Source organism: Kalmanozyma brasiliensis (genome assembly GCF_000497045.1).
Source record: "Kalmanozyma brasiliensis GHG001 unplaced genomic scaffold PSEUBRA_SCAF12, whole genome shotgun sequence".
NCBI classification, from domain to species: Eukaryota; Fungi; Basidiomycota; class Ustilaginomycetes; order Ustilaginales; genus Kalmanozyma; species Kalmanozyma brasiliensis.
Window position 1 is genome coordinate 279,922 of NW_015961951.1, and position 12,645 is coordinate 292,566.

Here is a 12,645-nt window from a genome sequence, read left to right on the forward strand (position 1 = left end):
AAATGGGGGTCCTCGCTCAAACAACAAACAGATTCGCTGATCGACGATGGGCGGCCTTTTCCCAAGCGAGCGTTTTGGCCATGAGAGATCATCGACAGTCAGACCAGCACGCTAGGACGACATGCAAGATTCCGCCTGTTCATGATGCTTGAGACACGCACACATTTGCATCCCTCCGCGTATGAAACATACACCCTGCCGCAGGGACCTCGCTGGGTGGGGTGCCGTCGTTCTTGTCTCCCGTCGGAAGTGGAAGGCTGCCGAGCGTACTTCGCACATCCTCCTTCCAAGCTCACTCTTCATCCGACCTAATGTAGTTCCGACTCGGCTAGGAAGCAGAGACGAGATGGGATGGAACCTTTCCGAACAGAATTCGCCCTTTGGATCTAGAGACTAGCTAAGCGATCTCACTTAGACGACTCGGCTGCATGCTTCCACCTTCCATTCACGCTGATCAGCTAACCCGGCGCCCTTGAGCTCACCAAGACGAGGACCCTTGAGATCTCATCCGCACTAACCGGCATCGATGGCCGTCACTTGCTCGGCCTCAGCGGATATTCTGAGATCAAGTTGTTCTCTCTAGGCCTTACCAGATAGAACCCCGTCTACCATGCCCGAGGGCGCACGGGAATGCGCATTGCAAGCACCCCAACGTCGCAGCCGTCAAACGCCCTCGTTTCCGACTCCGCCCTCTGCACTGCATTATTCTCGATTGCGAAAAAAGAAAGTCATCACGATTGTGCTTACCCTTGCATGCTTCAACGTGGCTTTGTTCGCGCCCATGCACACAGCTCCTGAGTTGCGCCTCCCACCTGACTTCGCTGTGGAGTTCTGTGACATCGATCCAGGCTGCTACCTTCAGCATGACAATCAAAGCCTGTCAAATCGGACAGAAGCTGAGGTGATAATCTCTTTGCGCTGGCCACCGAATGCTTCCTTGGTGAAGTGGCAGCAGCATTGCGATATGGCTTCAATACGTACCTGCAGCAGAGAGGGCAACTGGGCGCTTAGCGAAATGGGTCCGCAGTCCTTCGAGAAGCAAGACCTCACATCACGGCATCAGGCTGGTGTTCATCGTTTTCATGAATCACTACAGCTGGCTGCTTCATCGTTCCGCTGACGCTCAGCGCCGATAACACATCTCGTGACTGTTCTCACGGTCCATTCAGGCTCCCAAGCTTGAAGAGGTCGATCGTGGGGAAGGCCGAGGTGACCGCTTAGCTGTCTCTGAGGCTCGAGATGGGCAGGAATGAACTCAGCCACCTTGCTTGCACATGCTGACATCGACTACGAGGCGAAGCGGAGCAGCAGCAGCAGTCTTTTGAGTCAGCAATCGAAGAAACGCCGACGGAAGATACGTGTGAGCATCGTGATTCGGCGGGATGGAAGCGAAAAGGGCTCATCGGAACAGCCGCATCGCATGGACAAGGCGTGTTGTTCTCTTTCAACCGGATCGCCCGCTCCTGCTTTCTTCTTGGAGCAAGCGGCCTTTTTTTTTGGCGCTGGCGTTTCTCCACAAATCCGATTTCCGAAACGCAAAGCCACCTTGACCATCATCCATCATCGCGGGTCACACATCCACCACATCCCTATCCTCGCCTCAACCCTACCTCTATCTTGTCTCCTCCAACATCGCCACTGCATCAAACAGCAACAATGGAAGAGGGCGAACTCAACCCCTCTGCCTCCTCCTCTTCCGGAAACGACGAACTCTACAACGCGCTGCACCAGCGCCTCGTCGCATCGGGCGAATGGCAGCGGCTGCTCATCCTGTTGCGACGCATGCTCGACGAGTCCGGGTGGGAGAACGAGTTCCAGTCCTTTGCAACGGGCAAAGCGAAGCAGCAGCCCGTGCTCAGCGTCCCTGATTTGATCGACGTGTTGACGCCGCATGCCAAAGGTACGTTCGAACGACCAAAATATGGGCAAGGGGATAGGGGGGAATGGGATGGTTGTGCTGACACTCTGATGACGATGCCGCGCAACAGACACAATACCGCCCCATGTAAAGACGCATCTGCTCGAAAAGCTGAGGGATTTTCTTGATAGGAACCTCGAGGATGCCTAGCAAGCTCCGACGGCGCTTGGCACCTGGTCAAGAATGAATATACCCCATCTTTGTACCCTTATCCACTCGGACACAGTAGCAACTCAGTCAGCATGCTTTCACGAACATAAGATCGACAGCAGAGGACATCGAACGGGAGAAAAACGCATTCATGCGCGGATGGCAAAACACAAGACGGTGCAGATGAGCGTGTCCTGCATTGCGGAACGAGGGCACGCGCGGCAATGTAAGCGTTGTCGTCAGCCAGAAGCGGACCACGGGAAGGAACAGGGAAATCAGTTGACATGATCTCGGCTGGATGGATTCTGCAACAGAGAGGAAGACGGCCGCCACTCACGTTGGAATACATGTCTTGGATCACGCTGTCGGTGTCTTCCCAGTGACACGCGAGGTCGGCTGTAGGTGCAAGCGTAGACGGGGGAATGGCTGGGCAGTCAAGATCATCGCTCCACGCGTTACATTCTACGGCATGCTTTGGCTGGGAAGGAATGCACCTACCTCTGTAGACGACGGGTCAGCGTTGGATGCACCGAAGCAGGCGGCGGGAAAGCAAAGGGTCAGACGTCGAGCTTTCCGTGTGCGCTAAAGGAGATGAATGGACGCACCTTCCGCCTTGCCCTAGATTCTCGACGAGCTGGACCTGGACAATGTACTTGAAGCCTGACGGATGAAAAAGATATTTCGTTGAGCTGGTGCTGCTCTTGTTACCTGCGCTCCGGTGTGTGCTTGAATTGTACCTTTTGGCTCGATCTCTGATTCGCAGCGTTCGATGTGAGCAGACAATAAAGCAGAGATGAGCATGACGGTCCGCTTGACATTCAGTCGCCCTACGTCCCGACTCACCAAGCATCTTGCTCTTGATGACTTCAGCTATGGACCGGCTCAGTGCGCGGTTCTTTTCCTTGTCCGACTTGTCCCATGATGCACTGCGCAGTCGTTGTGACAGGGTGCTGGCGAGATGTGGCTGTAGTTGTGCTGCGTCGAATCTGCGAGACAGGAGAGGCGAACAAAGCGTCATCAGTGACGTCTGATGATTTCTGGTCGACAAAGAAGACAGCGAGACTCACCTTGTCCGTGGATTGGATGAGGATGGACCTATGGGAGAAGTTGCGCCGCTGAGCGCGGATGTTGGCGACGAGGCGGTGTGGCGCGTCTGGCTAGCCATGATGGATGGCAATGCTGGTTGTGATGTTTGTATCGGCGCTGCCGTTGCCATCTCCAGTCGCTTGCGAGGATCAGAAGATGAAGGTCGGTTCGACAAAGATGGAAGCGCCAAAAGTGTTGATCTGGTGTTGTTCTCCTCCACCCCACGACGACCACCGCGGCCGCTCAGCCCCTTAAATCCACAGCCAAATCGGGGTCCCCACTCCCGATCCGCTGCGCCGCGATTACAATCTTGTGACTATGCAGCAGCCCTTCTTTCCTTTCCGGCTCGTCAGTCAAGTTCGACACATCGCATAAGCCGAGCTGAAACGGACAACAAACAACGTCCGAGGCGGATGATCATATGAGCTAGATGACAATGAGGGCAAGCCGGGTATCAAATGAACGAAAGCGCATGCGAGGTTACAAATACAGGGATGCAGGGTCACTTCTTCTTGCGAACGAGACCGAAGGCGTTCGGCGCGTTCTTCTTCTTCTTAGCGGCGGGCGCCGAGGCCGTGCTGGGTTTTGAGGAGCTGCTGCTGCCATTTGTGGTGCCCACCGGGTTCGAGACAGCAGCGGACTTCAGGGCGAGCAAGGTGTGTACGTCTGGTTCGGCCTCGGCTTCCTCCTCGAGCTTTCGCTTGACTGTTACGCCGTTGCCGTTAGCTGCATTGGAAGTGTCGAGCGCTTTGCCGAAGTACTTTTGCACCAGGGCTTCGTCTTCCTCCTCGGCTGCTGCTTGTTCTGCGTCTTCGATGCTTTGGGCTGTCAGACCTGCGTCTGGCGCAGACGGGCCGGAAACCCTGTTGTGAAGTTTTGCGAGGACAGCATCTGTGTCGACTCGTTCCAAACGAGCATTGCGCGTGCGAATGTCTTGCAACGCATCTAGGATCTCCATCTCCCGCCTCGAGTCCAACGTCCTCGCCTCCAACTGCTTCATCGGATCGCCCTCCATCTTTTCGAGCTTCTTCTCAAGCTTCTCCTCCTCTGTCAGCAGCTTGTCCTCCCCCTCGTCCTCATCGTCCTCTTTGGTCGGTACGAAATTCCGGCTAGCCCCATGCTCCGCGACGTAATCCGCATTCTTGGGATCCGTCTTGAACGTGATCTCTGCGGAACACTGGGTGCATCGGATATAGAAGCGAAAGATCTTGATGCCGTAGTAGTCCTCACCGACGACGAGCTCCTTCCGCGCGTTGAACTTTTTGCCCTTGTAGATGTACTCGCCGCACGTGTTGCATCGCATCGAGAAGGGGGCCATGAGACGAACGGTTTGCTGGGCGTCTTTGGGCGCTTTGCGGCGGGGAATCTTGGCCGGATCGAAGTCCGGTGGGTAATAGTGGTTGAGCGCTTTGCGGTCCGCCATGTTGAGGTGGGTGCGGGTACTGACGTGTACCGCAGACGGGGTGAGGGGATGGTGGTCGTGGGAAGGGAAGAGGAGGAAGTGCAAAAAGTCAAGGCTGAGTTCAAGACCCTTGACAGCGAATCCAAAATCGGGAGACGGGCAAGTGGAGGCTACGAGCCTGAAACCTTATGCTCCGCTCTTCTCCTTCACGCCACCGAGGACCAACCATCATCTCCACTCAGACCCCCCGTCCCTGGAACAGTAACCCAGATGAATCCATAGCCACTCCAGAGACGTTCATTCCGGCGACGATGGTGCCCGCTCCGACCAAGGCGAGCTCGGGAACGGGCAAGACGAAGCGCTCCGCCACCACGAAGCTCGTCTCCTCCAACACGCGCAACGATGAAGTGGCCGAACAAGCCGCTCTGCGACTTCGCCAGCTCGCATCGTCTCTGCCTAGCGAGCTCATCACATCGATCCTCGAGTTCGCCGCCTGCACTGCGACGGAGAACACCGCAAAGCTTCGGCTCCTGTGCTTGTCCAAGTACTACTATGAACGTCTTTCGCCGTTGCTCTACAGCACGATAGCTTTATGCTCCTCGTCCACGATCCACGCTTTCGCGACGCTCGTCAAGTCGAACACCAAGCTGGCACGTCACGTCCGTAGACTGTGGGTTGGCCCAGAGTCGTCCTCCTCGGACCTGATCACCGCGCTGTCGCCTCCATCCTACCACGAGGCTGCGTATATCACAGACATGCGAGAACGCGTGCACACCTCGGTACGCACGATTCTGCGTTCGTGCAGGAAGCTGCAAGATGTCGCGCTGGCGGGAGAGCTGCTCAGCTTGCATGCGGCACATACGTACGGTTCGGCATGCCAGCCGGTCAGGTTGACCAGTGTCAACCCGCACAGCTTTGTCGGCGGGTTCTCAGCACCCATCTTCAGGAAGGTCCGGGTGCTCAGGATTGTGGATACGAATCTGGCGTTCGAGGAGGCAGATGAGATCAGGACGTTGGCAGATCTGGAGTGGTTGATCTGGTCCGCACCGAAGGACTACGGTGATATGAACAGGGACACCAACGTGCTGAGAAGGTTATTGCAGCGGCCGAGGAGGCATTTTACGGATGCGCCACCAGCAGCGCCCACAATAGGCGATGACGACGCAGATCAGAGTGCCGAGACACCTGCACCGACACCGGACACCTCTGGACCGACAACAGGGGCAGTGACGCCGTCGCCGCATCCACCAGCCCACGTCGATCGCACCGCCGAGCTCTGGGCGGACCTCTCTGCGCTCGAATTGTCCGAAGGCCTTGCACCCGCCCGACCGAGCAAGAACGACAAGTTCCGCCGCCTCACCATTCAAACGGCCTACGCTCGCAGCACCGTCTTCCGCGCGCGACTCGCCGAATCGTTCCCCCTCTACTCCGGCCCGCTCTCCCCACCCTCCCCATCAGACACCTCAGGCGGCCTAGCCACAGGGCTGGACGCAACGTTCGAAGACCTCGAACGCGAATGGGATCCCTCCCTCAACGTGCCCACCATCCATCCGACCGCGCTCGCCGGCATGGTGCTCGACGAGTGGGACGCCCTTCGAGACCTGATCAACAACGCCGCGGGGCAGTACAGCAACCTGAGCATGTGGGACGAGGGCGAGGCGTCGGCCGAGGTGGACGCGGGCAATGCACTGCGCAGACAGAGGAGGCTGTGGGAGCGCATGAGCGAGGTGGGGCTGCCCGAGGCGATCGCTCGATAGCAGGATTGAGAAATGCAAACATCATGGAATAAGGAGTCGAGGAAGCCTGATAGGATGTGTCCATTGCGTGCATAGAAAAGAAGTGAGGTGGTCAAAGCGGTGTTTCGAGGCAGACGAGCTTTGTTTCGAGCGAAGAGAGGTTGAGCAGCACGACCTGCTTGGTTTTGGCGAATTCGGGTACCAGTACCACCCTGCAGCCCTTGTCCTCTGTGTCGTCGTCTTCTCCTGCTGCAGCCTCACCATCGCTCTTGTAGACGGCGCTCGCGTACGCAGGCTGATTGCCGACGACGAGAATATCCGGTCGGTGCTTCAACACGAACGGATCCGTCGACTTGAACGGGTAGCACCACAGCGTGTCCGGTGCAGTCGGAGCCAGGTGGCCCCACTCCAGCGTGCGGAGCGCCATCTCGATACGTGCATCGTCAGTCTCGTCGACGTATTTGAAGACGTCGTCGATGTTCTGGCCAGACGTGCCGAGTAGTTTGCGGTCGCCGATGGAAACCCATGCCGGGTTGGTGTGACGATGCAACGAGTCGAAGCGACCGGCGCGGGGGAGCAGGGCAAAGTGGATCGGCTGCTGTGGCACTGCTGTCGATGCTGGGTCTCGCTCGCCGGGCAGCAGGTGAACTGGCATGGTGGAGCACAGATCTGTGAGGAGCTGGTCGAGCGCCAGAGTGGGCGCTGAGGAGAAGGTGGGTTGATCTTGACCATACCGCTTGGGTTTGTCTTCTTCTTCGGTGCGTGTGGGAGGCGCGAGCGAGTTGCCAGCAATCACGGCTGCTACGATGTTGGATGCCGAGCTACGGTCGTCGTCGCCACCGAGCTCGCCGCTGAGGTATTCAACTAGGACCTGCATCGAGAGCTCGGATTCGAGCGCTGCTTCTCCTCCGATGGCGAGACCGCTCATGAGGACGACCCATTGATCTTGTGCTGCGCCTTCGTGCTTTGCCCGGCCATTCTTTGCGCTCGTCAAAGGCTTGGAAGGAGAGGAGGCGGGCAAGGAGGCAAAGACAGCGTCGACGACGTCAAAGTCTCCTGCTCGCGTCTCTGTGCCGAGCACGGCAGCTACGACACCAGTGATGAGCATAGACCGTAAAGCGGTGCCGCCGCGGATGGCGTCACCGACGAGCTTGACACGACCCGACTGGTCCTCGATGAAGAGCTCGTCTCTGGCGTAATCGACGAATTTGGACCTGACCGGTTGCGGCGCGAGCCATTGCTCTCTCGTCAAGTCCTCCAATACGTCAGGTTTGAGCGGCATAGCGCAGTAGACGTTGCCGACGACATAGCAAATGTCACCTTGGCGCACATCCAGGATGCGGTCGACAAACTTGGGTGGCTCGTCCATGCTCAGCTTGGTAGCTCCATTGGACGGACCAGCATCCGATGAGTCGAGCTGCGACAAAGGCTGAGACTGAGATTGAGAGAAAGCTTCAAAGTTGTCGACCCATCTTGACTTTGCACGGGGCAAGATGCGTTTCTTGAGGTAGGCAAGGCGGTAATCGTAGAGCTGCGCATACTGTTTGCTGTAGGAGCGGGAGCCGAGCGGTACGAGGAAAGCTTTGGAGAGCTCGGAGGCGATTGCGTCGTCTGATGGCGCGGCGATCGACTGTCGCTCAATGGGTGCTGGCATCTCGAAGCGCTCGAAGCTGTTGAGTAAGAGCGAACGAATGGCGAAGGACGAAAGAACGAGAAGAAGTGTGAGTGCAATCTGAGACTCGAAATGAAATGACTGAGCGACGCGTTGATTAGGCCAAGGCGCGTGCGAAAATTGACCACAGAGAGGGAGACCAACACCAACCATCCTTCGGCTGAGCCGACTTGCGCTCTGTCACCTGTTCCCACGCTTATCACATCACATTGCATTTTCCTCTCTGCCATCACAATCACAATCACCTTGGGCTGATTCAGCATGCTCGCGGCATAGCATCCATCGCAATCAATCGATCGGATCAGCCGATTTCGCCATGTCATTCCAATCACTCGAGGTGCTCGAGGTGCCTCCTTTGCCCTCGTTGGAGCTAGAACAATCCATTCTCGACCACGATCAATTGGTCTCTTCGACCTTCCTGTCATCCGCAGGCAGCTCTCTGTCCAGCAGCTACCGTATCGCACCACTTGCACAGCATGTAGAGCCCGGAGTCGATCCTGTGCTCGGTGCCTTCTCTAAAAGGGCTACCAGCTACGAGCTCGATCCGCACCACACGGCCGGCTACGCATCCCCATTACACACAACTCAACGCGTCGTGGACCTTGATGACGACCCCGACTCGTCTCCAGGTCCCTCACGACGTCCAGTACGTCGAAGCGACTCGTCTTCGAGCCTCAGCTCCCTGGATACAAGCTACTGGGATGAGGACTTCCGAGCCGTTGCTCGTCCCGCGTCGGTCAAGTTCAGGGGCTTGCCAGCCAACGCAAGGGTGCTGGATCTGGCCGCGGCTGAGATGTATGGCCCTGGGCAACAGGACATCTTGGAAGCAATCCACGAGCGGGCGCTGCCCGACGCCGTCTGTGATCCGAAAGATCAGCATCTTGCTCCTGTTCATCCTATCCAGCATGTTCTCCGGTCACTCGTCACAACGGCCACAACCGGCACATCGTCAGATCACTTTCAATGGGACGCAGACTCGGCCTCATTCGTATGGTCAGCCACTTTGCAACATAATCGAAACGTCCGTCAGCTGCGTAGACGTTTGAAAGAGCAAGCTGCCCTGCATGCTTCATTGGTCGCTGCGGGAGAGGATACTAACGAGCAACAGCATCTCCCGGCCGCAATGACAAGCTCATGGATCGGATCCGAACGCATCCTAGGCTGGAGTCAGGCCGCCTCAGATAGCGTCGTCCGCCCCTTTCTGGACATTGGTGCGCTTCTTCGTCGCATCGACGATCGCATCCTCGCAATGCACCGTTCCGCAGCAGCTCTCTGCAACGAGGCGCCTGCGCTTGCAGCAGCGCTGGACACGGTCGTGACTTGGCTCAAAGAAGAGCTCGCAGATCAGACAGCGGTCCTATCCACAAAAGCGTCCTCGCCGGACGCCGCCTCTTCAGCCATCTTGAATGCACATGCCGAGCTGGACACGTGTCTCGCCGTCCTCAAGAGTCTCGGCAATCTTCTCTCGTGTGGTCAGCCTAGGCTTCCACCCTTCCGTCCGCTAGCATGGCTCAAACACACGTATGCCACTCTATCGCATCTGCACGCTCATCTCTCGGCCTCGTTAGCATCCGGTGCGGCCCCCCTCTCTTCCGCAGTGCTGGCCTATCTGCTCGATCGCACAAGCGTCACGTGGCGCCAGCAGGTCGCCCGTTGGGTCGGCTTTCCTGGGTTCGAGTCGGATCGCACGGGCGAGCTGGACGACAGACCTCCGGCGCTCAAGTCGGATTCCGGTTCTTCCTCGGCTCAGATCTCGACGCCGTGGAGCGGCGCTGTGATCGATTGGTCGCTGGATGAGCGAGGCGAAGAGGACGTCGGATACACACTCAAGCCCTCAGCGGTGCCGAGCTTCCTTCCCTTCCGCCACGCAAGAACATTTCTCGAAGCAGGTCGTGCGTTGAGGCTCCTCAAGAAGGCCGCTCCAGAAGATCATCCACTCGTTCATCAATGGTCGATCAAAGCGTCTGAGAAGATGTCGGCTGCGCGCATCGAGCTGCCGACATGGCAATGGTCAACGCCCGAAAGTCAGGCCAAGCTGAACGCGGTGGAGGACCACATTGTGCAGTTCAAGCGTCAAATTGCTCGGTGGCGAAGACAAAGACGCAAGGCGGTCACTGGAGGCATGGCCACTTCCGCGAGCAACACTTCATCGCCACTCAGCTCAAGTGTGGTCCTGGCTCAGTCCTCAGACGAGCCCGCACAAGAGGCGCCGCCGTTGCAGGTCAGCGAAGCAGCAGCGGTCTCGTCACTTGAGGATCAGTTTGCACGCATGTCGCAACTCTTCGCTGCGCTTCCTGGCCTGACGGACCCGACTGCTGTCACGGTGGCCGTGCCCGATCTTCACCAAGATACACTGCAACATGGCAATGCATTGCCGTCGTATGACGAGCAGCAATTGCTTTTGCTGTACCTCTCCTCGGCCGCTTGCCCCTCCCAGCCGGAGCACGCCATCTCAAAATCGTCTTTCGACCGGGTCACACAAGCTAGCCTGGTAGCGCCCTTCGAGAGCTGGGCACGGCTCATCAACATGTCCCTCATCAGCGTCTTCTTCCAAGACCTCGGTCTTGGCACCTATCTCGAGACGTGCAAGCAGTTTTTGTTGCTCGGAGGCATCCATTTCGAGCGACAGGTCGTATCCAGCTTGTTTGATGTGGACCAGGCCAGCGTCCTCGACGATGCCTCGGCGACATCCGGACGTGCCGTCGTGGCCATGAATCGACGCTTGACGGCGGAAGGCGTCTGGCCACCCAATGATAGTCTGCTTTCCTCTGCGCTCAACACAGCTGTCATCGAGACTGTCTCTGGCATGCGCCAAGCCCACGAAGACAGACTCCATCGAAGCGGGAAGACAGAAGACGCAGTCTCACTCGCATTCAAGGATCTCGACGAGAGGTTGTCGTTCGCTGTCGTCGAGCCGCGCTCCGCATCCTCTTCCAGCAAAGGCAAGAGCAAGAGCAAGCCTACCTGGACGGACCCATCTTCGATCGACGCGCTCGATTGGCTCACGCTGTCCTTCCATCCACCGCCGCTCATCTCTCCGCTGCTGACGCAGGTAGCCCAGACCCGATACCAGCGGCTGTGGAATCTGCTGTTGCGCATCAAGCGGTGCAAGGTGGCCATGCGGGCGGCGTGGGCGTGCACGTTCAAGTCGACGAGCGCTGCCTTCACGTTCGACTTCAAGACGCGCTCGCTGATGCAGCAGTTCCGGTGGGAGCTCAACCATTTTTTGGACTCCTTTGGATCGTTTGTGGAAGAGATCGGGATCGAGTCGCATTGGTCTGGGTTTATGCAGAGGCTGGAGCGGGTGAGGAGGGAGGTGAGCGACGAACTTGCTTCTCGTGCTTCTTCCGGTCGCACGGCCGTTGCAGACGCCGAAGGCGCAGCTGACGGTGACCTCGACGACGAGGCGCTGGAGGAGGAGGAGCGGGCAGCGCTCATGACGTCCAGCCTGGAACTCAAGGACGTCTTTTCGCTGGCGCGATACCACGAACGGATCCTCGACCGGATGCTCTCGACATGCTTCCTCAAGTCCAAGCAGCGTGGAGTGCTGACGATCGTCTCAGACCTTTTGCAGACAGTGCTCGACTTTTCGCAGCTCTGCATCGACTTCCACACGCCTACCACCGCCACTGTCGAGCCGCCGACGTTTGACGATTTTCAGAACCTTCATCGCTATTTCCGCTCTAGGATGGATACGTTCGTTCAAGCTCTCATCATACTGAAGGACCGCTCGCCAGTAGCTTCTCGTCCAGGGGCGGAAGCGGCACTGGGCGTCGATAGGGACAGCGGCACCGACGATCGTGACGGAAAGAGACGCATGGACGTCGAAGCAGAGAAAGCCCGACTAGCGCAGGACGAGCTGGAAGACTTGATGGCGCTGGATGTCGACGCTGCAGGACGAAGCGTCGAAGGCACCGAGCAGGAAAGCATCACGAGCGTCGAGATGCTGTTGGGCAGGTTGAACGCCAGCGGCTTCTACGCTGAGCTGGATTAGGCTGCTCATTCGAAAGCTCATGCACCCACCACACGCCAGAATCAAGGGAAGCGCGATATTGCGAGATAGCGTTGCGAGAGAGTGATTGGATACATTTGCTTGACTTGGAGATCTGCGGTGCTTTGCTTTGACTTTGTTGCGGTACTTTCGGAGACATTGGACGACGTTCGGGTGATGGAGGACGAGCGTGAGAAGGGACAACAAGGGCGTGGACAGGGACGAAGGAACGGACATCTGAAACGGGATTCTTGAGCTTGTACGCCTAGTCTCGGCTCATAGCCTCGAGCACCTTCTTGGCCTGTTCGGGCGAGTGGTTCTTCTTCATCTTGGTGGGCAGATCCTTGTTCTTCTTGACCGAGACCTTGTTCTCCTGCCTGCTTGGGTTGATCTGATCGGCGCCGGTCAGCCGGGCTTCGACGTGCGAGCGACCGCTGCCCGGATTCTTCTTGCCGCCGGACCAGCGGTGGGCTTTGGCAGTGCTGCCGTGCGAAAGGTCGTCTAGGTGGTCCGACTTGTAGTTGGGAGAGGCGCGGAAGACCGACGCGTTGGCGTAGGGGTCTGTAGACGAGGTGGAGGAGGACGAGTCGCTGCGTGGCTTGGTGGACATGATACAAATGTGCGCTGGAAACTGGTGTGGAAGTGTGTATGAAGCAGTGCGAGGACTGATGGAGGGGGAGCAGAAGAAAG

The 12,645-nt window shown here is 57.7% G+C and overlaps 7 protein-coding genes across 7 annotated transcripts; 3 read left to right on the forward strand and 4 right to left on the reverse strand.

The window, feature by feature from the left end:
* Positions 1-1,656: 1,656 nt before the first annotated feature.
* Positions 1,657-2,068, forward strand: PSEUBRA_001144 (Transcription factor, enhancer of yellow 2; the record flags this gene model as incomplete). Its single annotated transcript, XM_016434405.1, has 2 exons — positions 1,657-1,900; positions 1,989-2,068. The coding sequence occupies 2 exons, from the start codon at positions 1,657-1,659 to the stop codon at positions 2,066-2,068; spliced, it is 324 nt and encodes a 107-aa protein (XP_016294181.1).
* A 149-nt stretch (positions 2,069-2,217) lies between these two features.
* Positions 2,218-3,233, reverse strand: PSEUBRA_001145 (Tctex-1; the record flags this gene model as incomplete). The annotated part of the gene is made up of 6 exons (XM_059464525.1): positions 2,218-2,262; positions 2,406-2,430; positions 2,674-2,728; positions 2,806-2,820; positions 2,912-3,054; positions 3,136-3,233. The coding sequence occupies 6 exons, from the start codon at positions 3,231-3,233 to the stop codon at positions 2,218-2,220; spliced, it is 381 nt and encodes a 126-aa protein (XP_059320877.1).
* Positions 3,234-3,656: 423 nt separating this feature from the next.
* On the reverse strand, positions 3,657-4,577 carry PSEUBRA_001146 (CWC16 protein; the record flags this gene model as incomplete). The annotated part of the gene is made up of 1 exon (XM_016434425.1): positions 3,657-4,577. One exon carries the CDS (start codon positions 4,575-4,577, stop codon positions 3,657-3,659), a length of 921 nt encoding a protein of 306 aa, XP_016294183.1.
* Positions 4,578-4,867: 290 nt separating this feature from the next.
* PSEUBRA_001147 (uncharacterized protein) lies at positions 4,868-6,313 on the forward strand (the record flags this gene model as incomplete). The annotated part of the gene is made up of 1 exon (XM_016434399.1): positions 4,868-6,313. The coding sequence occupies one exon, from the start codon at positions 4,868-4,870 to the stop codon at positions 6,311-6,313; it is 1,446 nt and encodes a 481-aa protein (XP_016294184.1).
* A 91-nt stretch (positions 6,314-6,404) lies between these two features.
* PSEUBRA_001148 (DNA polymerase alpha/epsilon, subunit B) lies at positions 6,405-7,946 on the reverse strand (the record flags this gene model as incomplete). Its single annotated transcript, XM_016434414.1, has 1 exon — positions 6,405-7,946. One exon carries the CDS (start codon positions 7,944-7,946, stop codon positions 6,405-6,407), a length of 1,542 nt encoding a protein of 513 aa, XP_016294185.1.
* A 334-nt stretch (positions 7,947-8,280) lies between these two features.
* Positions 8,281-11,958, forward strand: PSEUBRA_001149 (Gamma-tubulin complex component protein; the record flags this gene model as incomplete). Its single annotated transcript, XM_016434442.2, has 1 exon — positions 8,281-11,958. The coding sequence occupies one exon, from the start codon at positions 8,281-8,283 to the stop codon at positions 11,956-11,958; it is 3,678 nt and encodes a 1,225-aa protein (XP_016294186.2).
* A 262-nt stretch (positions 11,959-12,220) lies between these two features.
* On the reverse strand, positions 12,221-12,565 carry PSEUBRA_001150 (uncharacterized protein; the record flags this gene model as incomplete). The annotated part of the gene is made up of 1 exon (XM_016434446.1): positions 12,221-12,565. The coding sequence occupies one exon, from the start codon at positions 12,563-12,565 to the stop codon at positions 12,221-12,223; it is 345 nt and encodes a 114-aa protein (XP_016294187.1).
* Positions 12,566-12,645: the final 80 nt, after the last annotated feature.